At 42.7% G+C, this 26718-nt stretch overlaps 1 protein-coding gene across 4 annotated transcripts in view; it reads left to right on the top strand.

Moving 5' to 3' along the window:
• The window catches only part of SLC6A20 (solute carrier family 6 member 20), a 62986-nt gene that overhangs the window by 22961 nt on the left and 13307 nt on the right, over window positions 1-26718 (top strand). For 2 of the 4 annotated variants that reach the window (XM_058181666.1, XM_058181664.1), the window contains 4 exons: window positions 14818-15045; window positions 16240-16350; window positions 22854-23095; window positions 23497-23659. In XM_058181666.1, the coding sequence (XP_058037649.1) occupies window positions 14818-15045; window positions 16240-16350; window positions 22854-23095; window positions 23497-23659 (744 nt within the window). Of the gene's footprint in view, window positions 1-14817; window positions 15046-16239; window positions 16351-22805; window positions 23096-23496; window positions 23660-26718 lie in introns of all 4 variants that reach the window. The other 2 variants (XM_058181662.1, XM_058181665.1) reach the window with 2 other exon arrangements.

Here is a 26718-nt window from a genome sequence, read left to right as displayed (position 1 = left end):
GCACCCGGGTGGGGGTAGAGCTCCCCAAGAGCTCCAGGAATAATTCCTGGAGCTCAAAGGGTAAGAGCTCCCTGTTTAAACCTGGCAAATGCTCCAGATCTGGGAAGCTTCTGCAACTATGCAGAACAAAGCGCCCGCGACCATCTCTGCTATCAAGATGAAGATATTCTAATTACTTTAAGCAGACGGAGCGGAGGCAAGAAGCAGGGTGCATGCGTGTTTTAGGCCTCATCTTGATCCTCGGAAGGTATTTGAGTAGAAGGAAATTGGTGGATTTGTTTAATGAGGTGTGAAAACGAAACTTAAGGAAGTCCTTGTTAACATCGTTAGCGCCTTGTTAACTCTGTTTAAATTGATGGATTTTATACTTAAGTGAAGAAATCTTAAAAAGAAAAGCTGAAGGTTTATAGAACTGATTTACCCATTTCAAATAAGTTGCTTGAAAAGATTTGACTTTGCTGCAAACTACAAAGTTAACGTAAGATGGCTTCGAAATGAATACAGGCTGCTGATTCTAAGGGAGCTGCCTCGTTAGCTCAAATACCCAAATTACAAGAGGAGCTGAGAGAATTTTTGAAGGCTCAAATTTCTGCTCGAGACAAAAAATTTAAGGAAATTGAGGAGAAAATATTGGAAATTAAAAATTCTGCTACAGCTGAGAATGAAGATTTACAAGAAGAAGTGAAGTCAGCCTTTATGACTATGATTGAATTTATACAAAAGCTAGATGGAAAAGTGCATGAGATTGATCAAATTAATTTGAATTTAAAAAGTCAAATAGAGGAGCTTCGGAATAAGGTGGCGAAAGCAGATGGAGAACGGGTTTTATTACAATATAAAACAATGGAATCTGCATTGAGGGTGAGAGTTTTAAAAGAAAATAAGCAAGAGAATTTACAAAAGATATTTGCAGAAGCCTTTTTACAGGTGATTGGATCGGTGGATCTTGAAAACCAAATTGAGAAAATTTACTGTGTTAATTGATGGGTGGCAAGGCAGAAACAACTGCCGAGGGATATATTGATTTATTTTACATCTAGGAAGATTAGGAGTGAAATTTCACAAGCCTCCTATAAAAGTAAAATTCAAGAGGGTCAAGAGGTTTTGGTGTTGAAAGAAAATCCTTCCAAAATATTGAGGGATAGAAAAGAATATGCCTTTTTGGTAAATGAGCTTAGAAATTGCCAGGTATGGTATAGATGGAATGTGCCAGCTGCATTAACAGTAAATTATATGGGAGGGAAGTATTGTCTTAACGCAGTTACTAAAGCAAGAGATTTTTATATTAAGGTGTTGAAGGCTGGAAGTTTACCAGTCTTAGAAGCTAAGGTGGGAAGAGAAGTGGAAGTGGCTAAAAAAAGGGAGAAGGAAGTAAAGCAAACACAATCTGAAACTGGGGCTGTAACTTTGGGAGAGGAAATACAGAAAATAGCAGGGGAGGAGCAAAGGATGGTAATCTCTAAAACAGAGCAAGGAGTAAAGAAGCAACATTGTCAGATGAAAAGTGTTTCCTTTTATGGGAAAGGGTAAACTGTAAGTGAAAATTTCTGAATATAAAAGAAATAAAAAGGATAATGTGCATGTGTTTGAGTTTGTAAGTTACATGTGGGTGTATTATATTTATTCTGTTATTATTATAAGTGGTGGATTTATCTATTTTGGATAAAAATTGAAAGTAAGAAAGGATTATTTAATCTCTTTTTTTCTATATAAAATGTTTTATAGATGGTATTTGGAAATTAAGTGGGGGTGTATTTGTTTTAATTTGTAAGTAAAATGTGGGAGATATATTTTATTGACATTTTATTAATGGTGGATTTAGTTTCTTTGGATAAAAATTTATGTTGGGTTTAAAGTGCTGGGGGGGAAATTAAATTAAAAATTAAAATAGAAAAGGAGTTGCTTAAGGGTAAAATGTTAAAATGATCATAAAATATTTGGTAGTTTATTGTGATGGAAATATGGGGGGGCAAAAAATTGAGATAATGTCAGTGTAATATTGGAAGATGGATTATATGTTTGTTATCAAAGACTGGACGTTAAAAATATTGAACTTGTTGGAAACTTCAATGTACCAGACTGAAAACCCACAAGAAAATATACCGGAATGAGGAAGATGGACTGACTATATTCCGAACAATTATTGGATGAAGAAACATCAAATACTTTATGAATGAACATTTCCTTCTTTTTTGGTTTTTTTTTTATGGAGAAGGAGAGTTGAGGTTTTAGGGGAGGGATGGGAATTTATGGATAATTAGGGTATTCTAGCATGATTGTTAGATCTTATACCTTGTCTTCTGCTCTGGGAAATCGGGGGGGTGAGGGGTGATGGTGGGTTGGGGGAGGGGGGTGGGATGTAATGGGAAAAAAATTTCTTGTAAAACTTTTTCAATTAAAAAAAAGGAAATAACAGGGAAATAAATACGTTTTGCAATTAAACAAAATAATCTCTCCCTGAAATCATATATTGGATTTTACTGATAGGTTATTGCAACATTTTATGATGCTCTACAAAAGAATTCTAATTGCATAATGTTTCTTGGACTTTCTTGTTCAGAGTGCACTAATGGGAATATATGACCAAACAAAAAGCTTCCCTGCAATAACAGTCATGACCTCTCACTTTGCTATGCAATAGCAGTATCTATTAAGATTTTTTTTGGTGTGTGTTTTAGAAATGCAGAGCATTATCATAAAAATACACTCCTGTTCAGTTTAATTGCTTGGATGTAGAATAAAATGTTTATATTTACTTTTGCTTGTTCCAGTGCAGAGTATAAGTTCATGTGGTACAAAATAGTATCTCTTCTGCATGTGGAAGATCTCCATTTACCTTACAGTTGAGGAAGAATGCATTCTTTCAGCATATTTCACCATTTTCCATATAGTTTATGAATGCTGTTAGAGACAGAGGTTTTAGTAGAGTAAAACAACCAAACAACCAATAACAACCAATTATACATGAATAATTATTCATGTATAATTATGCTGGCCATCTTTGACTTAAATAAAAATTCATAACAATTCCTTGGAATATTGCGATTACAGAACTGAATATTATTAGCAAACTTATAACAAAATAGCTAAGCTGTGAATTCCTTGATACTCTCTGAGCTTGTTTGTTTGTTTGTAAACATTTTATTATCCAACTAATATAATATAATATAATATAATATAATATAATATAATATAATATAATATAATATAATATAATATAATATAATATAATATAATATAATATAATATAATATAATATAATATAATATAACAACAGAGTTGGAAGGGACCTTGGAGGCCTTCTAGTCCAACCCCCTGCCCAGGCAGGATCCCTACACCATCTCAGTCAGATGGTTATCCAACATTTTCTTAAAAATTTCCAGTGTTGGAGCATTCACAACTTCTGCAGGCAAGTCGTTCCACTTATTAATTGTTCTAACTTCAGGAAATTTCTCCTTAGTTCTAAGTTGCTTCTTTCTTTGATCAGTTTCCACCCACTGCTTCTTGTTCTACCCTCAGGTGCTTTGGAGAACAGCCCGATTCCCTCTTCTTTGTGGCAACCCCTGAGATATTGGAACACAGCTATCATGTCTCCCCTAGTTCTTCTTTTTATTAAACTAGACATACCCAGTTCCTGCTGTTAGGTTTGGGGGCAATGACGAGGCAGGAGACCACACAAGTGACAACAGCTCTTTAGTTTATTGTGACCCAGCAAAAGACCAACAGCAAAAACCTCTCTTTAAATACTATTTTGGCTGAGGCATCAGCCAATCAGCAACGTGCTAGTTCCCGCCCAAACTTCCCTCTTAAAGTTCAAATATTCTTAGAGATTATTAAATATTCTTAAATATTCTTAAAGTTCTTAAAGATCCCTCGCATCCTGGACATAAACTGTTTCAACTCCTACCCTCAAAACGACGCTATAGAGCACTGCACACCAGAACAACTAGACACAAGAACAGTTTTTTCCCCGAAGGCCATCACTCTACTAAACAAATAATTCCCTCAACACTGTCAGACTATTTACTGAATCTGCACTACTATTAATCGTTTCATAGTTCCCATCGCCAATCTCTTTCCACTTATGACTGTATGACTATAACTTGTTGCTGGCAATCCTTATGATTTATATTGATATATTGATCATCAATTGTGTTGTAAATGTTGTACCTTGATGAACTTATCTTTTCTTTTATGTACACTGAGAGCATATGCACCAAGACAAATTCCTTGTGTGTCCAATCACACTTGGCCAATAAAAAAATTCTATTCTAAAAAAAAAAAAATACATAACACTCTTCCCCTCCCAGAACGCATTGAGCCCGTTATTTGCATGGAATTTGCATGTTATTTTTCCACGTAGTCATGCAGGTAGACAGGGCGTCTCCTAACTCTTTCTGACCTGCACAATTCATTCCCTGGGAGTGAGTCGAGCTGGTCGGAGGGACTGTTTGTTCCTCCCAGCTCCTCCTCTAGGCCCTCCGGCCCTGGATTACTTGCAGAGTCGTCCCTGCAGTCTTCTGGAGGAGCTGATTGGCGTCGCTGGACTTCTACAAGTTCAGATAAGTCCTCCGATCGCCGCGGGTCTGAGTTAGCTGTTGGTTCAAATATTTGGTAGTCAGGGTCTGGTTGCGCGGTTTCTGATTTATTTTGTACCCTTCTTCGTAATTGACCTATATGGCGCCTCCATACTCGGCCATCCCCCATGTCCACTATATATGATTTTGGACCTGTTACTCCAGTGATCGTTCCTTTAAGCCATGCTGGGCCTTCACCATAGTGAATCACCCATAGTGAATCACCCATTGCCATTTCTCTGGTTTTTTCCTGGATGCCTTGGTACCTGTCAGGGGAATATGTTGGGTTTAATCTATCTAATGGACACCTGAGTTTCCTACCCATCAATAGTTCGGATGGGCTGTGCCCTGTGGTTACACAGGGGGTTCTGTGTTGTACCGCTAAGAAGGTATTGATTTTGGCTTGCCAATCACCGGGGGTTATTCTGGATAGCGCTTCCTTGGCACTGCGAACGAATCGTTCTGCAAGTCCGTTCGTCGCCGGGTGGAAAGGCGCCGAGAGGACATGCCGGATGCCCTCTTCTGTTAAGTACCCCTCGAATTGAGTAGCCGTGAATTGCGGGCCATTGTCGGACATTAGGGTGTCTGGCAATCCGTGCGTTACAAAAAGGTGCCGCAGCGTTGTAATTACCGCTTCGGCTGTTGTGGATTTCATAAGCAATATTTCTAACCACTTTGAAAATGCGTCTACCACGATTAAAAATGTTTGCCCATGGAATGGCCCGGCAAAGTCTATCTGGATCCTGGACCAAGGACCCTGGGGTTTCTCCCATTCCCTTATGGGGGCTGTTGGGGGTAGTGGCCTTGACTCTTGGCAGGCCTGGCATTTTCCTACCCTGTCGCTAATGTCTTTATCCATTTGTGGCCACCACATATAACTCCTCGCAAGGCTTTTCATTCTCACAATCCCTGGGTGACCCACATGTAACAGTTCCAATACGTTTTCTCGCAGTTTCTCCGGGATAACCACTCTATCCCCCCATAACAGACAACCCCCTTGAACCGACAATTCCGCGCGTTTTTTGGTAAAGTCTTTGAAACGATCCCCCGGTGCATTAGACCATCCCCTCTGTACCCAACCGATTACAGTCCTTATAATAACGTCTCTGTACGATGCCCTAGTCACTTCCTTAGAAGTGACCGGCCCGGAGTCTAGAGAGTCAATTAGTAGGATGGGTGTCCCCGGGGTCGGGTCTTCGATTGTCTCTGGTAGCGGGCATCTACTCAAAGCGTCCGTGTGTCCTAGGTCCTTCCCTGGACGGTGGGACAATTTGTATGAGTATGCCGCCAGGAAAATAGTCCAACGGGTCATCCTGGGTGATAGGGCAACCGGAGTTGGATGGTCCCCTGCCAGGAGTCCTAATAGTGGTCTGTGGTCTGTTACTATTTCGAAATGGCGCCCAAATAGGTATTCGTGGAATTTTTTGACTCCTGAAACTATGGCCAGGGCCTCTCTGTCTAACTGCTATAGTTTCTTTCTGCTGCTGACATCGTGCAGGAAAAATATGCTATGGGAGCTTCCAATCCATTCGGCAGCCTATGGCTGAGGACAGCCCCTACCCCGTAGGGTGACGCATCGCAGACTAGCACTAGTGGTAATGTTCCGTTATATTGGATTAGCAGGCTATCACTGGACAAAAGGTTCTTAACGCCCTCGAATGCCCTAGCCTCAACCTTGCCCCACGTCCAAACAGCCTTTTTTGCTAATAGCTTGTGCAGCAGCTCTGCTACTGTTGCTTTATTTCGCAAGAAAACCGCGTAGAAGTTCACAAGCCCTAAAAATGCCTGTAACTCAGCCTTATTTTTGGGAGCCGGAGCCTTTTTGATGGCTCGCACTTTGCTCTCCGTGGGGTGGATGCCTTCTCTGTCTATTTGGTAACCCAAGAATTCTACGGATTTGACTCCTATCTGGAATTTGTTGAGCTTGACTTTAAGTCCAGCAGACCTGAAAATGCCCAAGACCTTCCTTAGTTTGACCCCTAACTCATCTAGGTTCTCTGCTGAGACTAATACGTCGTCAAAATATGGCACAACCCCCGGTATTCCCTGTAGCAGATGTTCCATTAGATTTTGGAACAACCCTGGGGCTACGCTGACTCCAAACTGGAGTTGGGTGCATTTGAATGCGCCTCGATGTGTTACAATCGTCTGCGCCTTGGCTGTGTCATTTTCTACGGGTAATTGTTGGTAGGCTTGGGCCAAATCGAGTTTGGCGAAGACCTGCCCTTCTCCCAATGAGTGCAACAGATGTTGCACTACGGGAACGGGGTATGCACTCTTTTGCAATGCTTTGTTAAGCGTTGCTTTTTAGTCAGCGCAAATCTGGACTGATCCGTCCGGTTTGACTGGGGTCACAATCGGTGTCTCCCATTTGGCATGGTCGACGGGAACTAGTATGCCCTGGTTTACTAGTTTGTCTAACTCCCAGTCTATCTTGGGCTTAAGGGCGAAGGGTACCCGCCTAGCCTTTAACCTAATGGGAGCTACCTGGGGGTCTAAATTAAATGAAATAGGGGTCCCCACGTACTGGCCCAGGCAGTCCTGGAAGACGTCCTCAAATTCTTTCAGCAGTTCATTTTTTAGGTTGACTCCGTTTCTGTGGACCCCGGTCACTTCCATCCCCAGGGCTCTGAACCAGTACAGGCCCAGCAAACTTGGAAGGTTTCCATCTACGATGGTGACCGGTAGAGTTTTCTTTAGGTTTCCGTATCTCACTTTGACGGTCGTGACTCCTCGAACAGGGATCCGGTTTCCCTGGTAGTCTTGCACTCTCAGCTTTTGGGTTTGCAGTTGGCGTTTCACGACCTCTGGCAGGTTCCTCACGACAGTGTCCCAGGACATGATCATGATCGACGATCTGGTGTCCACCTCCATCTTACACAGCACTCCTTCGATGTACGTCTGTGTGAATATCTTATTTTCTATTCGCGTTGATGCGTGGCCCACTCGTATGGTTGTTTGGTTCAATTTCGCGCCTCTTTTGGATGAGCCAATCCCTGGCTGTTTCATCGGTCCAGCGCTCTGCTGATTGGCCAGTTTGAATTTTGGGTGGGACGGTTGTGGGGCTCGACAGGCTTGTGCAATGTGCCCTTTCTTTTCGCACCGCCGGCAAATTGCGTCCTTGAATCTGCAATTTTGTCGTTGGTGTTGGCCTCCGCAGCTCACGCACTCGTCCCGGTCGCCTCTCTCCAACCTCCCGGTATAGAAGACCTCTTCTTCTTCCTCGCCCCTGGATTCAGCTTCGACGACCTCGCTGTGGACTGGCGCTGTTTTCGTGCTGGTGTTCGGTGTGTTCGGTTTCTGTAGAGTCTCCGCCGCTTTGGTGGACATCTCGTGTGCCCTGGCCTCATCCAGAGCCAGGGCTAGGGTCAGGTTGCTTTTGGACAGCAACCGCCTCTGTAAATGAATGTCCCGGACCCCACAAATGAGTTGTTCCAGTAAAGAGTCATCCAAATCCCGGTACTCACAGTGGTTCGCGGCTTTCCTCAACGCAGCCATGTACACGCTTATCAATTCGCCCTCGCGCTGAACTCGCTGTCTCAGCTCGAAACGCTGAACAAACTTCGACGGCACCGGAGCGTAGTGTGCCTTCAGTGTCGTTTGCAGTGTTTGCCATGGTACCGACTGTACTGGCGTTGGTTCCGACAGCGACTCGGCGGTATCGAAAACCTCTGGTTTGCAGTGACTCAGGAAGTAAGCATGCTTCCGATTGTCCGAGACTCCCTGTAGTTCATTTGCTTCGAGGAAACACTCGAAACGAGCCATGTACGACCCCCATTTCTCCTTGGCAGGGTCAAATGGTGCTGGCGATGTATAGCTGGACATGGCTATGTAACCGCTTCCGATACTAGCTGGGTTTTGCGAATCCATACTCCTTCAGCTCTTTTCCTGGTCTCGCTGCCTCAGTATCCCATCCTCATCGCCAATGTTAGGTTTGGGCAATGACGAGGCAGGAGACCACACAAGTGACAACAGCTCTTGAGGGGAGGGGGCTGCATGTTTTTCAGTTGAGATGGCGCTTATTCAGCTGCGCCTTGTTTGCACCCCTGGACTACGCCTCCTTGGGCTTCTGGTTTCCAGCTTGTTGGATCATCTTTCCCACTGAGGGTGGGGGCAAGTGATGGACATGACGACCATGTTGAGGCGTGGGGCAGGAAGGTGTATTCTCCAGCTGACACTGTGGCTACCCTTTACCCCCACCCCCGGACCTCCTTCCTGGACTGCTGGAACATCTCTCCCGCAGACGGCATACTCCGGTCCAGCGGAACATCTACCTGGCGGATGGGTTGAGACGGTTTACGATCTTTTGTCTGCTAATCCATCAGGATATAATGGATTTTACATCTCTTTAGGACGAACTGCCTGTCTCTTTTTTCCATCTCTTTTTTCCATCCGTTACCGGACTCCAGAATGACATCCCAGTATAACATCTCGGCTGCCAAATGGGACATAGTCAGCTGATGGTTGATTCTATGCGTTATTCGCCACAGGAACTCTTGCGCCTGCGAGGTGCCCCCGCCTCGCAGGAATGGCCCACCACATTATCGAGGGCCGGCCTCTATGACGGGTCTTGGGACCCACAGAGGTGGCATGCTAAAAAGAAGGGTTTATGGGGTTTTTTAGAAAGGGAATTTTTAAGGGGTGGGAGGGTAAGGGCGGGTAATGGGGGTAACCCGTCGGGTAGGGGGCCAGTTCCTGCACATGCTCGTGGCGGTTTTTCTTTATTAGGTCCAGAGGTTATGGGGGGAGAGCGTGTTCCTATTTGTGAGGGTGGTTCTATCGACACGGTAAGTGGGAGAGGCAGGTATGGCGGAAGCGAGGGGTCATACCAAGTTTCGGGAGCGCGTGCTCGATATTTGAAAGCGATCACGCGCTCCGACCCCTTGGACTTCACCCGTTCCCCGGATGGTCAGGATCCTCAGAGCTTGGGCCTCTGGCTGATGTTGTGCAATGCCCGGTCCGTGGTGAACAAAGCCCCCCTCGTTTGTGACCTTATACAGGGGGGTTCCGCGGACCTTATGGGCATTACGGAGACCTGGTTGGGCACTGAAGGGGGCGTGCCCCTGGTTGAGTTGTGCCCGCCGGGTTTCCGTGCATTCCATCAGCCGAGGCCCAGGGTAGGGGTGGGGGTAGCGGTTGTGATTAGAGAGAGTCTAGAGCCGAGGGAGACCACTGTACCTCAGATTGCCGGGTGCGAATCCCTCTTTGTGAGATGGGGTCATAGGTGTCAGATGGGTATGCTGATCACGTACCTGGCTCCTTGCTGCGTGACAGCTGCCCTGCCCGAGCTCCTGGAGGTGCTGGCTGGGGTGGCAGTTGGGACCCCCAGCCTTTTAGTTATGGAGGACTTTAACTTGCCATCCTCCGCTCGCCATCGACGGCAGCTCGGGAGTTCATGGCTTCCATGACGGCCTTGGACATGACCCAAGTAGTTGATGGCCCTACTCACATTGGGGGTGGCACCCTGGACCTGATTTTTCTCTCTGGTCAGTGGTTGAGAGATCTGGACTTAAAGGAATTAGTCATTGAAACTTTTTCATGGTCAGATCACTCTCTTCTTCGCCTGGACTTTCTGACCGCCATTCACCACCGCAGGGAGACGGAGCCGACACGTTGGTTCCGTCCCAGGCGCCTGATGGACCCGGATGGGTTCGGACGGAGCTTGGGCCATTTCCTGAGGGTCTGGCTCACGGCTCGACTGAGGAACTTGTTGCGGCCTGGGAACAGGCCGCGCGGGGCCTTGGACCGTGTCGTGCCTTTGCGGCCTCTGACCCGGCGCGGGTCCCAACGGCTCCTTGGTTCTCCGAGGAGCTGAGAGGATGAAGCGCGGAGAAGACGCCTGGAGAGTCTCTGGAGGTCTGGCCGTTCGAAGCTGATCGGACACTAGTGAAGTCCTATACTAGGACTTACCTAGTGGCATTGAGGAAGCGAGGCGTAGCTCGCCTCCTCCCTCATTGCATCGGCAGATAACCGCCCAGCCGCCCTGTTTGGGTGACTCGCTCCCTCCTACACCAGGGGAGCGGATGACCCGTTGCAGGGACGTGCTGAGGAGTTTAACGGTTATCTATACGATAAAATCGCTCAGCTTCGGGATGGTCTGGACCAAGATTGCAGTGATACGGGCGAGATGCACGAGGTGGTCTTGGTGACATTGTGTGGGATGAGTTTGACCCTGTGGCTCCGAGGACATGGACAGGTTGTTGGGTAGGTTGAATGCCACCACGTGTTTACTGGACCCGTGCCCTCTTGGCTGGTGCTGGCCACTCGAGAGGTGACACGAGGCTGGCTCCAGGCGATTCGACTGCTTCTTTGGTGGAGGGTGTCTTCCGGCCGCCTTGAAAGAGGCGGTGGTGAGGCCCTCCTTAAGAAGCCGCCCTGACCCGCTGTTTTAGGTAATTATCGTCCGGTCTCCAACCCGCTTGGCGAAGGTTGTAGAGAGTATGGTGGCATATCAATTTCCCTTGCACCTGGATGAAACTGTCTATCTAGACCCGTTCCAGTCCGGTTTTCGGCCCGGTTACAGCACGGAGACGGCTTTGGTCGCGTTGGTGGATGATCTCTGGAGGGCCAGGGACAGGGGTTGCTCCTCTGCCCTGGTCCTATTAGACCTCTCAGCGGCTTTCGATACCATCGACCATGGTATCCTGCTGCGCCGGTTGGAGGGATTGGGAGTGGGAGGCACCGTTTATCGGTGGTTCTCCTCCTATCTCTCCGACCGGTCGCAGTCGGTGTTGACGGGGGGGCAGAGGTCGGCCCCGAGGCGCCTCACTTGGGGGGTGCCGCAGGGGTCGATCCCCTCGCCCCTTCTGTTTAACATCTACATGAAGCCGCTGGGTGAGATCATCAGTGGTTTCGGTGTGAAGTACCAGCTGTATGCGGATGACACCCAGCTGTACTTTTCTACACCGGACCACCCCAACGGTTATCAAGTGCTGTCCCGGTGCCTGGAGGCCGTCCGGGTCTGGATGGGGAGAAATAGGCTCAAGCTCAATCCCTCCAAGACAGAGTGGCTGTGGGTGCCGGCATCCCGATACAGTCAGCTAAATCCGCAGCTGACCATCGGTGGCGAGTCATTGGCCCCGATGGAAAGGGTCCGCAACTTAGCGCCCTCCTGGATGAACGGCTGTCTCTAGAAGACCATTTGACGGCCGTCTCCAGGAGAGCGTTCTACCAGGTTCGCCTGGTACGCCAGTTGCGCCTTTCTGGACCGGGATGCCTTATGCACGGTCACCACGCACTCGTGACGCCTCGCCTGGATTACTGCAATGCTCTCTACATGGGGCTCCCTTGAAGGGCATCCGAGGCTGCAGTTAGTCCAGAATGCGGCTGCGCGGGTGATAGATGGAGCCCCGTGGCTCCCGTGATAACACCCATCCTGCGCAGGCTGCACTGGCTACCTGTGGCTTTCGGTGCGCTTCAAGGTTTTGGTGACCACCTTTAAAGCGCTCCATGGCATTGGGCCGGGTTACTTACGGACCGCCTACTGCTACCGAATATCTCTCACCGACCTGTGCGCTCTCACAGAGGGTCTCCTCAGGGTGCCGTCGGTAGCGGCAATGTCGTCTGGCGACACCCAGGAAGGGCCTTCTCTGTGGGGCCCCACCTCTGGAATGAACTACCCCCCGGACTTCGTCAGCTCTCGGACCTCCGGACCTTCCGCCGCGGGCTTAAAACGTATTTATTTAATTGTGCAGGGCTGAGCTAGATTTTAAATTATTGGTTTTAAATTGGGTTTTATTTGATATTTTAATTCTAAATTTACGGGCTTTTTAGAATCAGTTTTTTAATTGTTTTATATTGTATTTATATGTCTTTTAAATGCCTGTACACCGCCCTGAGTCCTTCGGGAGATAGGGCGGTATATAAATTTGAATAAATAAAATAAATAATAAATAATAAAATTATTGTGACCCAGCAAAAGACCAACAGCAAAAACCCCTCTTTAAATACTATTTTGGCTGAGGCATCAGCCAATCAGCAACGTGCTAGTTCCCGCCCAAATTTCCCTCTTAAAGTTCAAATACATAACACCTGCAACTGTTCTTCATATGTTGTAGGTAGTATTTAGGTAGTATCATCAATGGTTAATGAAATATTTAAGCTACTTTCATTAGCTTATTAGAAAAGAAGTAGCTTTCAAAAACAACCAATCCTTTTCCCTGTAGGACAACAGCAAATGTACAACAGCTCTTACAACATGGTCAGTTAATGGCAAAATGTTGTATTCATATCTTTAGATGTTACCTGTTGAGTAATGAAATGTCTACAAGCAATCAAGTTCAGAGAACACCAAGGGTCCTCAAACATATAACAATCTAGTCCTCTTTTTTGTACTTATTCTCTCTGGCAAGTATTGAAAACATTGGGAACAATACAAAATCTCATGGGACATATGGCACACATAAACAAAAGATAAATCAAAAGAGCGGCTTGGAGAGCCCTTGCACAACTTTGTTTTGTGCATCAGTTGCAGCCTTGGATCAAAAATCCCTGCATTTAGTCATTCAAGTCTAGTCATCTCACATCTGGACTATTGCAATGCACTTTACATGGTGCTACCCTTGAAGAGCATTTGGAAGCTACAGCTGGTACCGAATGTGGACAGTTCTTTGGACCCCTAGATACTGTGGACAATTCTTTGGACCCCTAGAGTAGCCCATGTTATAGCACTGCTTCACAAGCTGTACTGGTTGCCAGTCTGCTTTTGGGTGCAGTTCAAAGTTTTAATCATAACTTTTAAAGCCATGCATATCATGGCTCCAGGCTACTTGAGGAAATGTCTCATCCGATGAGACTGACTTGCCCTAACAACACCAGCAAAAGGGGCATACCGCAGATCCTGTTAGCCAAGGAATTTCAGCTGGTGGGATCCAGGAGAAGAGCCTTCTCTGCCATAGTTCCTATCCTCTGGACCACCTTACCCCTGAAAGTGAGACTGGCTCCCACCCTCCTGACCTTCCACAAGAGCATGAAGACCTGCTCTGCCAAATGGCTTAGGATCCCATGGGTGGAGCTTCATAGTGGAGGTGGTTGACTAAGTTCAATGCCATCTCCCCATCCCATATGTCTGGCACCCTTCTTTGCCATCCTATCTTTATGATTATTAATGTTTTTATCTGCTGTTGTATAATGGACATTTCTAATATTTGTAATGTTTTTCATATTGTAAGCCTCTCAGAGGCATAGAACAGATCATAACAGAACAAAACAGAACAGAACAGAACAGAACAGAACAGAATAGAATAGAATAGAATTCTTTATTGGCCAAGTGTGATTGGACACACAAGGAATTTGTCTTTGTGCATATGCTCTCAGTATACATAAAATAAAAGATACATTCGTCATAAGGTGCAACACTTAACGATAGTCATAGGGAAATAGTCAATATAAATCTTAAGCACTGGATACAAGATGGGCGGCAAAAAAATTTAAAAATAAAGAAATGTAGCAAATTTGAATAGATTTGGAAAGGTCTGGGACCAATAAGTTTCTTCTTAAGTACTCAATATGTTAATCTCTCAAAGCTTCATTAATAATTCATAGATTTCATACAAATTCACCCCCCAAATCCTGAGTGAATATATCCTTTCAACCATAACACACAATTAAAAAAAACTAAACCACTGTATTATGCTCCAGAAATGTTTCAGTTTTCTTAGGTCCATGTAACATAGTATGCTTGTTATTGAATAGAAGCAGCTCTCCAATTTGTCAAATAGTTTTCTGTTATATAATTTCAAGTATTATAGCTATAGATATAATTATACATAGATGCCAGCTTGTCTTCCCAAGATTTGACAGTAAATTATTGTCAAGATTCTAAACTTTACATGGCTAGGATCTGGCAAAATCTCCTAGGAACAGCATGGGTACATAGGAATCTTTATTGCAAACAAGAATGAAGCAAACCAAGCAGTAGATTGTTCACTGCCAGAATGAATATTTAAATGCTTCTTTTAAAGGTAGTGGTCCAAGCCCATAGCATTTTCTTATGCCCCTTCAATTAACTGGCTCTTTTTTACAATACTACCTTCTCTTGAAATTGTTAAGTATTTACAATACTCTCAGTTCTGGCCTGAAAATTGTCGTGGATGATTTCTAACATTGGGGATTAAACCCAGTGCATGTGCTCTACCACATATCCATCTTCCCTATATCTTGCACTGCAAATTTTTTATTTGGATTGCCTGACAGTATTGGGAATAATCTATATGTTTTAATGTGTGATTCATCCTTAAAGGATCCTTTGCCATGGGCAAGCTGTCCACTGAATATTAACCACACAAACTATGAGGAAGAATGTGAGAAAGCAACACCCACTCAGTACTTTTGGTACAGGAAAACCCTCAATATTTCTCCATCCATTGAGGAAAGTGGAAGCATCCAATGGGAGCAAGCAGCTTGTCTCATCCTGGCGTGGCTAGTGGTCTATCTGTGTATTCTGCGTGGAACAGAATATACTGGCAAGGTAAGAAATGTACTGGGGTTGAACATACTGGCATTTTATAAATATAATGGGAGCCAAGAAAAACAATCCTGAAAACCTTTTAAAATAATTTGGGATTTTGCCAGGGAATTATAGTTAGTTGTATAGTAAAGACAATTAGTGTGGTGACTTTTTAACAGAGAAATGGGCTATAAGCTCTGTGAATTTCTCTATCACAAAAGTTCATGTTAGTAGAAGGATTTTTATAAACATATGAATAAAAATGGGTATAGTTGAAATGAAATAGGCAGTGGAGGCATTTGCATGATTGCACAGATACATACATATATGAAACAAATTCTGAACTGAGCTGAAACAACATTAAACGTTGTCATAGAAAGATTTGAAAACTTGCCCTTCTAAATGATATTTCAATGACTATTAGAATATTACAATTTTTAGTCAACTACAGATAGTCCTCAACATAACCATTTTTTTAGTGACTTTTCAGAATCACAACAGTACTGAAAAAAGTGACATGTTCATTTTTCACACTTACAATCATTGCAGTATCCCAAGGTCACGTGATTAAAATTTGGACACTTAGCAACTGGCATGTATTTGTGATGGTTGCAGTGTCCTGGGGTTCTGTGATCACCTTTTGTGGCTTTCTGACAAGCAAAGTCAATGGGGAAGCCAGATTCACTTAACAATTGTGTTACTAACTTAACTGCAGTGATTCACTTAACAATAGTGGCAAGAAAGATCATAAAATGGGGCAAAATTCACTTAACAGTCTTGGTTAGCAATGGAACTTTGAGGCTCAATTGTGGTTGTAAGTCGGGAAATACCTATATAAGCTTATTAAATGCTGTAGTTTATTTATAAGAAGAAAGAGCTTAAATTATGGCCATTTCAAATACTATTACTAACATGGAATTATTTATTTTATTGATTGAAGGTCATCGCTAAATGTTCAGTATTGGTATACATATATTCACCATTTGGAACTTAACCTATATGCTAAATATGCTAAATAATACCGTAATATTGTTGTTAGTTGCAAAGTCTTGTCTGACCCATCACAACCCCATGGACAATGTTCCTCTAGGCTAATAATGCTAAAGAATGCTAAATAATAATATTATTGAAACTCATTTAGAATTTAAAAATAAAATTATTAATTCTCAGCTATAGAAATATTTGCACTTCTAATAAATGTACCTTTTTTTGCAGGTTGTTTATGTAACAGCTATATTACCTTATATAGTCCTTATCATATATTTGATCAGAGTCTTAACACTTCATGGAGCTACTAATGGACTGCAATATATGTTCACTCCAAAGGTACATTTAAAGTAGAACACTAGCTATTAGCTTGCTGAAGGTAACAGTCAATATTGCACAGTTGTCCATTCTCACACTGCAGAGCATCTGTAGAAGGGATCAAGATGGTACCAAAATCAAACCAAGTTGAAGCTTCCCCTTCTTTTGCACGCATTGGATGTGCAACACCTTTAAAAGGAGAGAATTTTGATGTTTGCCTTTTTTAAAAACATTCCCTACTAAAATGCCCCAAGAAGGTATAAAAGATGCCATGATGTTATCAAGATGCCATAATTATATAAATTTTTAATAATTTTATGTTTTATTGTTGTTAGCTGCCCAAAGTAACCTAATAGCAAATAAATTTAATGAATAAATAAATAAATGATTATATTCATTTTCATACCAAGAAGCTACCCTGATTATCAATAATTGTATAGCATAAGTGGGCAGTCATTTGATAATTGGGAATTAAGATTTGGATGAGGGTTGAAGAATGCAGATTAAGTAGGGCTAGGTTTTTGGAGAGACTGTGGATTGTTGTGCCTTATATAGTAAAAATGCCTATTTTAATGCTTTTATACTGCAGTTCTATAATACAAATAATATCAACTTATGACCATAATGGTGCCCAAAATTTCTATCGTAAGTCATGATGGCTTTGTACAGGCACCAACATGACCAGACCCAATTTTACAATTAATTTTCAGTTATCATTAAATAAATGCCATATTGTTAATTGAATTCAGTGGTCATTAAATGAATTCCACAGTCATTAGTTGAGTCAATACATTCCTATGGATATTTTTTTCTGGCAATTGGCAAAGTCATAAATTGTAATCATGTCATCTTGGAATGCTGCAACCAGCTTTAAAGGAAACTGGTTACTTAAATGCCCAACATGCAGTCAAGTGATCATGGATGGGTATGCAGTATGCAGAACCAGTTTGTAAGTAGTTCTTTGTGGGAAAGTCTGTCATAACTTCAGTCAGTAAGCAAAGACTATCTGTATCCATTTCCTATCTAAAAATGGCAAGAAATTGACTTCCATTTTTAACCATCAACTTGAGAGTTCTGAAGACTAAAAACAGGAGTTTCTCATCCCTATTTTATTAAATCAGTTGAGAATACAGATAATTCTCGACTTTGAACTGTTCATTTAGTGACCGTTCATAATTACAATGGCAATGAGAAAATTTACTTATGGCAATTTTCACACTTACAACCGTTGCAGCATTCTCATGTTCACATGATCAAAATTCAGATACTTAGCAACTAGTTCATATTTATGATTGTTGCAATATCCTGAGGTCATGTGATCCCCTTTTGTGATCTTCTGACAAGCAAAGTCAATGGGGAATCCAGATTCACTTAACAACTGTGTTACTAATTTAATAAATGCAATGATTCACTTAACAACTGTGGCAAGAAAATTCATAAAATGGGGCAAACTCACTTAACAAATGTTTCACTTAGCAACATAAATATTGGGCTCAATTGTGGTTTCAAGTCAAGGATTACCTGTATTAGCCTGCGTCTTTAAAAAACTTTTAAATAGTAGAGGGACTGACGTATCATTTTTTTTCTTATTATGAATTCATCTATGTACTAAGAAATGAACAAAAAGATACATTGGAAAGAAAGGACCATCCACTGAATATGAAAGAAAATTTCTTATTCTCTACTGCTTTCAGATCATGGGATGCTCTATTTTTAGGGCTAAAATTGGCCCCAAGTTTTGGCAGGGAATGAAATGTATTTCTTTAATATTTTTAATCTTTATAAAGGATAGAATAGAATAGAATAGAATAGAATAGAATAGAATAGAATAGAATAGAATAGAATAGAATAGAATAGAATAGAATAGAATTGAATTTTTTATTGGCCAAGTGTGATTGGACACACAAGGAATTTGTCTTGGTGCATATGCTCTCAGTGTACATAAAAGAAAAGATACCTTCATCAAGGTACAACATTTACAACACAAATGATGGTCAATATATCAATATAAATCATAAGGATTGCCAGCAACAAAGTTACAGTCATACAGTCATAAGTGGAAAGAGATTGGTGATGGGAACGATGAGAAGATTAATAGTAGTGCAGATTTAGTAAATAGTTTGACAGTGTTGAGGGAATTATTTGTTTAGCAGAGTGATAGCCTTCGGGAAAAAACTGTTCTTGTGTCTTGTTGTTCTAGTGTGCAGTGCTCTATAGCATCGTTTTGAGGGTAGGAGTTGAAACAGTTTATGTCCTGGATGTGAGGGATCTGTAAATATTTTCATGGCCCTCTTTTTGACTTGTGCAGTATACAGGTCCTCAATGGAAGGCAGTTTGGCAACAATTATTTTTTCTGCAATTCTAATTATCCTCTGAAGTCTGTGTCTGTCTTGTTGGGTTGGAGAACCAAACCAGACAGTTATAGAGGTACAGATGACAGGCTAGTTGCATATTAGTTTTCCCCAGGGGAAAGGTTCTGTTATTATTTAGTTTAATATCATCTTGATTGTAAAAAATTATTATATAAATAAATAAAAATAAAAATACTAATATAAATACTAATAAAATACACTAATATGTATATTTTCATAACAGAACATTACTAGCAATAGTAAAAATTCAGTAATATTAATATAAATATGGCCTGCTCGAAATGACAATGTTCAGATGTACTCTTGAGTACCCCCCTTGTTCAATTGTTGTCTCTTCAAATACGTACATACACAAATGATTTTGCTTTCTTGATGTCCAATAAAATTTAGTCTGGGATTTTTGTAATGTATTGCAGAAATGTACTTTTTATTTATTTATTTTATTTATTTATCACATTTATATACCGCCCTATCTCCCTAGGGACTCAGGGCGGTTCACAGGCAAGTAAAAATACATATAAATACAAACTAAAATAACAGTTAAAAAACTTATTCTACATGGCTGAATTATTAAAAAGCAATATAAATAATAAAACCCATTAAAACCAGTATAAATTTAAAATCTAATCCAATCCTGCGCAGATAAATAAATGTGTTTTAAGCTCGCGACGGAAGGTTCGGAGGTCCGGAAGTTGACGAAGTCCTGGGGGGAGTTTGTTCCAGAGGGTGGGAGCCCCCACAGAGAAGGGCCTTCCCCTGGGTGTCGCCAGACGGCACTGCCTAGCTGACGGCACCCTGAGGAGTCCCTCTGTGTGAGAGCGCACGGGTCGGTGAGAGGTATTCGGTAGCAGTAGGCGGTCCCGTAAGTAGCCCGGCCCTATGCCATGGAGCGCTTTAAAGATGGTTACCAAAACCTTGAAGCGCACCCGGAAGGCCACAGGTAGCCAGTGCAGTCTGTGCAGGATAGGTGTCACACGGGAGCCACGAGGGGCTCCCTCTATCACCCGCGCAGCCACATTCTGAACTAACTGAAGCCTCCGGATGCCCCTCAAGGGGAGCCCCATGTAGAGAGCATTGCAGTAATCCAGACGAGACGTCACGAGGGCGTGAGTGACCGTGCATAGGGCATCCCGGTCTAGAAAGGGGTGCAACTGGCGCACCAGGCGAACCTGGTAGAAAGCTCTCCTGGAGACGGCCGTCAAATGATCTTCAAAAGACAGCCGTTCATCCAGGAGGACGCCCAAGTTGCGCACCCTCTCCATCGGGGCCAATGACTCGCCCCCAACAGTCAGCCGTGGACTCAGCTGACTGTACCGGGATGCCGGCATCCACAGCCACTCTGTCTTGGAGGGATTGAGCTTGAGCCTGTTTCTCCCCATCCAGACCCGTACGGCTTCCAAACACCGGGACAGCACTTCGATAGCTTTGTTGGGGTGGCCCGGTGTGGAAAAGTACAGCTGGGTGTCATCAGCGTACAGCTGGTACCTCACACCGAAGCCACTGATGATCTCACCCAGCGGCTTGATATAGATGTTGAACAGAAGGGGCGAGAGAATCGACCCCTGCGGCACCCCACAAGTGAGGCGCCTCGGGGTCGACCTCTGCCCCCCTGTCAACACCGTCTGCGACTGGTCGGAGAGATAGGAGGAGAACCACCGATAAACGGTGCCTCCCACTCCCAATCCCTCCAACCGGCGCAGCAGGATACCATGGTCGATGGTATCAAAAGCCGCTGAGAGGTCTAATAGGACCAGGGCAGAGGAACAACCCCTATCCCTGGCCCTCCAGAGATCATCCACCAACGCGACCAAAGCCGTCTCAGTGCTGTAACCGGGCCGGAAACCGGACTGGAACGGGTCTAGATAGACAGTTATATGAAGTAGCATGACATATGAGAGCCAGTTTGGTTTGGTGGTTAAGGCACCAGACTACAGTAGAAACTGGGACAATCCTGCCTTAAGACCAGCTAGGTACCTTGGGCTAGGCTCTTTATTTCAGCCCTTGGAAGGAGGCAACAACAAACTGCTTCTGAAATCTTGCCAAGAAAATTTCAGGGAATTGTCCAAGCAGTCTCCAGAAGTCAACAGTGACTCAAAGGCAACAACAACAACTGCATGACATATAACCTCTCGAAATGTCAGGGAACACAGTTTAACAGTATAATGGTTGAAACTGCTAGAAGAGCAAGAAACAGAACTTTGTATCTCCATCACTGCCCAAAGTGGTAAATGAGGAAGAGCAGGAGGTGATGATCAGGGAAACAAGGCAATACAAAAACTGGAACTTGAATTATACAGGTAGTCCTATGACAACAATTGGGACTGGAATTGTCATCACTAAGCGATGAAGTCATAAAGTGAGATGTCACATAACCACATCATTTTGTGACCACAATCCTGGCATTCTCTATTTCTGTTTTTAACCAAGAATTGCAGGCCATTAAGAAAGTACATATCCCAATCCAAACCATTCTGAGCTTGGTCTCTCCTATCCCAAACCTCATTAAGGCAAGGGAATACCTCCAATTCCTCCACTTGTTTATCTCCTCTCATTTCTGTCCTTTTGCACCCCCAGTCTTGTGGGGTCACAAACAACCCTAAAACCATGTGGCTGTGTGGTTGCTTTTCATACCTAGGAAACTGCAGTTACCCCAGCCTAGTCCCAAATACAGTCATTCTTGTGACCCTGCACTAAGAGACCTCTGAAGCCCACCACTCAGCTGCTTTGCTATTTCCTTGTTGCCAATGATAATTGCCAGACTGAGTTGGGCAATGATATAAACGAAAACAACCTCTGCCACCACCACCTCCTCCTCCTCCTGCTGTTCCTCTTGTTCCTCCAACAAACGGGAAGCCCAGCTATGCCAAGGAGTGCTGCAAACAAGATTTTTGGTGTACCATGGCTCTGGGGCTGCTTTTGGCAAAGCCCAGCCCCAGCCCCAACCCCAGCTTGGCCTTCAGGTACAGCAGGCTCTTTAGCAGCTGGAACAAGAAGATGCAGAATGGCAGAGGGCCAAAAGGACATAGATGGTGGTGTTGGAAATAGGAAGGTAGGAGGTAGTTGACTTGCCCCTGTGGCTGTAAGTGTAAGTGATTTATGGAACTTAAAATACACACAAACACACACACACACACACACACACACACACACACACACACGTATGACTGATATGTGAGCAATATTTAATCATAGTATGATTGCAGAATTGGGTAAACAGGAAAATAATCCCACAAAATACAGTTGAATTCTGCCTTCCTTCCCAAATCTTCTCTGGCTCATCTCCCACTCCTCTAGGACAAATTTATCTAAGGGGGGAGAGAGGAGGTAATAAAAATATCCCAATGCATTATTCCCAATACTGTAGTTTTAAGCAATAACTTTGAATTTTAAGGCTGGTTACACTTGCAGAAAAGGAGGTCAGAAAACCATAATTATCCTATTAAACTTTGAGTACTTCTAAGAAAATTAGAAATTCATTAAATATGATGTAAATAGGAAATTATGCATTTGGATTTAATTAGACTGGAGAAAATGGCTGTGTTTAAAGCTGAGCCAATATTCTGCATTCTTTTTCATTACAGGTAGTCCTCAATTTATAATCAAAATGGAACCGGTCGTAAGTTGTGATGGTCATAAAATGGGTTGATCACATGATCGACTCATTTTTACATCTTTTTCGCAGCAGTCATTAAATGAATAAAGCAATTGTAAAATGGCAGTTGTAGTTCTTAAGTAATTGCCATGGTTGTTAAGCGATCCAGTTGTTTACTATGGGTGCAGTTTTGCCAAAAACCAGAAGTAAATGCGTTTTCTAACAAACCGTTGTAAAAGACAGTCATGTGACCATGGAACACTGTAAATGCCCAAAAATGCTGCCTAATTTCAGGGTGCCTGAAGTTTGGTAATATGACTGTGGGGGAAGGGGCAACTTCAGGTTGTCGCAACTTTGTAAGTCAAGGACTATCAGTTGTAAGCCAATTGTAAGTTAAGGACTATCTCATAAAATTACAGATTGGTAATGAGTTGGCTTTCAGTTTCATTAAGGAAGTATAATTTTTGAAATGCTACAAAAACAAATAAATTTGTGGGTCCCTCTGTACTTAGGCTATGGGTAATATGATTAATATAATTCTCACCATTTATGCCTTGCAGCTGGAGCAACTAGCAAACCCCAAGACTTGGATTAATGCAGCTACTCAAATCTTCTTCTCTCTTGGCCTGGGCTTTGGTAGTTTGATAGCGTTTGCCAGCTACAATGATCCAAACAACAATTGTGAGCGACATGCCATCCTTGTTTCCTTAATAAATAGTGCTACCTCAATATTTGCCAGCATTGTCACATTCTCCATTTATGGCTTTAAAGCAACTTTCAATTATGAAAGCTGCATAAACAAGTAAGCTTGATTTTTAATACATTTTTTTTCTTTTAAATCTGGTCAGACAGTCAACATACACATTTAAAAATGGTTTACCACTAGGTGGTTTTTTAAAATAAATAATTCCTGGTTCATACTCATACTTATGGTATATAAGGTATTGGTTTTAGAAAGATTTCTGAAATAAGATGATGAGAACTAAGTATGAAATTAAAATGGATCTTAATTTTGTAAACATAGTTAATATGCTGCTAATAATTGTCTAACATTTAATAATATTTCATTTTGTTATGATAAATAAACAGTAATTCGGTCTTCCTTCAATTGCTTTCCCCTTCCTTTTGAAAACTCTAAAATGTTGTTAAAATCTTGAGAATCCTGCTATTTGTTTTATTAGATTTTTTAAAATTGCCTTTCAGGATGATCTTGCTGTTGACTAATGTTTTTGATCTGAAAGAGGGTTTATTAAAAACAGAAAACCTTGAGAATATGAAGCAGTATTTGGCATCTGTTTACCCTGGAAAATATGCAGAAGTGTTGCCACAGATCAGGAACTGCAGTTTGGAAACTGAACTAGACACTGTGAGTCCTTCCTTCCTTCCTTCCTTCCTTCCTTCCTTCCTTCCTTCCTTCCTTCTTTCCTTCCTTCCTTCCTTCCTTCCTTCCTTCCTTCCTTCCTTTTCCAGAAAGAATATTTATTTATTTATTTATTTATATTTATTTATTTATTTATTTATTTGTAACATATGTACAAGACAACAATATAAACATGGACATGAACACGGGAAATAAATACAAATAAATGGGGACAGTAAGACAGGGACGGAAGGCACGCTGGTGCGCTTATGCATGCTCCCTTTACCAACATCTTAGGATTGGGGTGAAGTCCATGGTGGACAGTTTAAGGTTGAAGCTGTGGAGGTTAGAGGATGTAACAATGGAGTCAGGTAGAACATTCCAGGCATTGACCACTTTGTTGCTAAAGTCGTATTTTCTGCAATCGAGTTTGGAGCGGTTTACCTTGAGTTTGTATCTATTGTTTGCCTGTGTATTATTGAGGTTGAAGCTGAAGTAGTCATTGACAGGTAGGATACTGTAGCAGACAATTTTGTGTACTATGCTTAGGTCAGACCGTAGGCAATGTAGTTCCAGGTTGTCCAAGCCCAAAATGTCGAGCCTGATGGCATAAGGGATCCTATTGTGAGCAGAGCAGTGGAGTACTTTTCTCATGAAATACCTCTAGACCTGCTCAATTGTATTGATGTCCAATATACAGTGTGAATTCCAGGCAGATGAGCTGTATTCGAGAATTGGTCTGGCAAAGGCTTTGTATGCCCTAGTTTGCAGTACAACCTAATTCGCAAGATTAGGTTAACAACTCTTAATGTCTTTTGGGCAATGCTGTTACAGTGAGCTCTGGGGCTTAGATCATTTGAAATGAGTACTCCTAGGTACTTGACAGAGTGAGGGTTGTCTACGAGACCATATCCACCAAGCTTGTATTTGGTGTTCTGTTTTTTGTTGCCAATATGTAAGATAGAGCATTTGTTAGTTGAGATTTGGAGTTGCCAATTGCACAACCATTCTGATACATAGTCAAGGTCAGTGATGTCAAACAGTTTTATGTCATCAGCAAAGAGGATGCAGCTGCTTATAATATGATTGCAAAGCAGGGGTGAAATGCTCCCAGTTCGGACCGGCTCACGCGATCGGCTAGCGATGGCGGCTGCTGGTTTGGAGGACCGGTAGCAAAAATCCCTGCCCGCCCCCCACCTATGCTGAGCCGCACCATCAGCAGAGGGTTTTTTTTTAACTTTTAAAAGCCGGTTTTTCTTCAGCCGAAACATGCCTTTAAAACTAAAAATAAAGCCTTTGCGGATCCCGCCCCTCAGTTGAGATCGGCAGAGCCTTTAAACATAAAAAAAAATTTTTTTAAGTCTCTTCTGGCGATCTCACCTGAGTTCCTCATCAGCAGAACCTTACTTGTACTCTTACTTGTAGAAAACATGTAGAGTAGAGATTCTAAGGCACTTACCTGATTACTGATGAATGCATGGCTTTTTTCCCAGCCCGAAAGCAGTTTCACTTTCAGCCCAGACAAAATCAGTTGCTTAGCTAATCTATTTCTTCAGTGATCAACTAATGCTGGTGGGCTTTGCTGGCTGAGGAACTCTGGGAATTGAAGTCTACAATAAAATAAAATAAAATAATAAAATAAAATAAAATAAAATAAAATTTGTGCAGCTTTCTGAGATTTGGTGTTTTTCTGTAGTGTTTCACTCTAACTACACAAACACACAAAATCTCAGAAAGCTGTATGTGGCATTTTGTGTGTGTGTGTGTGTGTCAGTTGTGTTGTGTGTGTGTAAAGTGTGAAAGTTGGTTTTTGAGCTTTTTGTGGCTGTGTAAAGTGTGAAGTGCAACTGCTTTTACATTGTGTGTGAGTCAGTTGCGTTGTGTTGTGCTATGTGTGTGTAAAGTGTGAAAGTTGGTTTTTGGTATCTCTTATTATTTTTGATACTTTGTTTATTATTTTTATTATTTATTGTTGTTGGCCATGCCCACCCAGTCATCTGACCACCAAGCTGTGCCCACCAATTAAGCCATGTCCATAGAACCGGTAGGGAAAATTTTTAGATTTCACCCCTGTTGCAAAGGTCATTTATGTAAAGCAGAAAGAGTGTGGGTCCTAAAACACTGTCTTGGGGGACACTGCTGTTAACTGGTGTTGGGTTTGATAGGACCAGGGGTGAAATGCTTCCAGTTCGTACTGGATCACCCAATCCGGTAGCGATGGTGGTGGGTGGTTTGGAGAACCAGTAGCAAAAATCCCTCCCCAACTCCATGCTCAGCTGAGCCGCGCGATCATCAGGGTTTTTTTTTACTTTTAAAAGCATTTTTTCTTCAGCCAAAAAAATGCTTTTAAAAGTAAAAAAGTAGCCTCTGATGATTGCGCAGCTCAGCTGGAATCATCAGAGGCTTTTTAAAGCATTTTTTACAACCTCTTTGGCCGAAGCAGTTGTAAAAAAATGCTTTTAAAAGCCTCTGATGATCAGGCAACTCAGCTGGGATCACCAGAGCCTTTTAAAAGCATTTTTTTTCTACAACCTCTTTGGCTGAAAAGGTTGTAGAAAAAATGTTCTTAAAAGTAAAAAAAAATAATTGGCCATGCCCACCAAGTCACATTACCCCTGCCACCAAGCCACACCCACAGAACTGGTAGTAACAAATTTTACATTTCACCACTGGATAGGATGCTCCCTATTTTGACTACTTGTTGCCTGTTTGACAGGAATGCGGCTATCCATTTGTGCAGTAAGGTACCACTGAATTAAAGTCTTTGCAGAAGTCTATGTAAATTTCATCTATTGCTTTACCCTGGTCAAGTTGTGTAGTCCAATTGTTCTGCAATGTAGGAGTTACAGATTACAGGACAAATTTTGCCTGAAACCAAGCTGCTTGTTAGAAAGCAGGTTGTTTGTCTCTAAGTGGAGGGTGATAGATTTGTTTATAATTGACTTTACAGGTGATGCAACACAGTGAGATTGGTCTGTAATTTTCTACTAGGCTGGGGTCTCCCTTTTTGAAGATAGGAATGACTGTGGCTAATAACCACAGTTTGGGCAAGGAGCTGGTTCTGA

Source organism: Ahaetulla prasina, chromosome 4 (assembly GCF_028640845.1).
Source record: "Ahaetulla prasina isolate Xishuangbanna chromosome 4, ASM2864084v1, whole genome shotgun sequence".
NCBI lineage: Eukaryota > Metazoa > Chordata > Lepidosauria > Squamata > Colubridae > Ahaetulla > Ahaetulla prasina.
The sequence above is the reverse complement of the archived record's forward strand: the minus strand, read 5'-3'. Positions and strand labels throughout refer to the sequence as shown.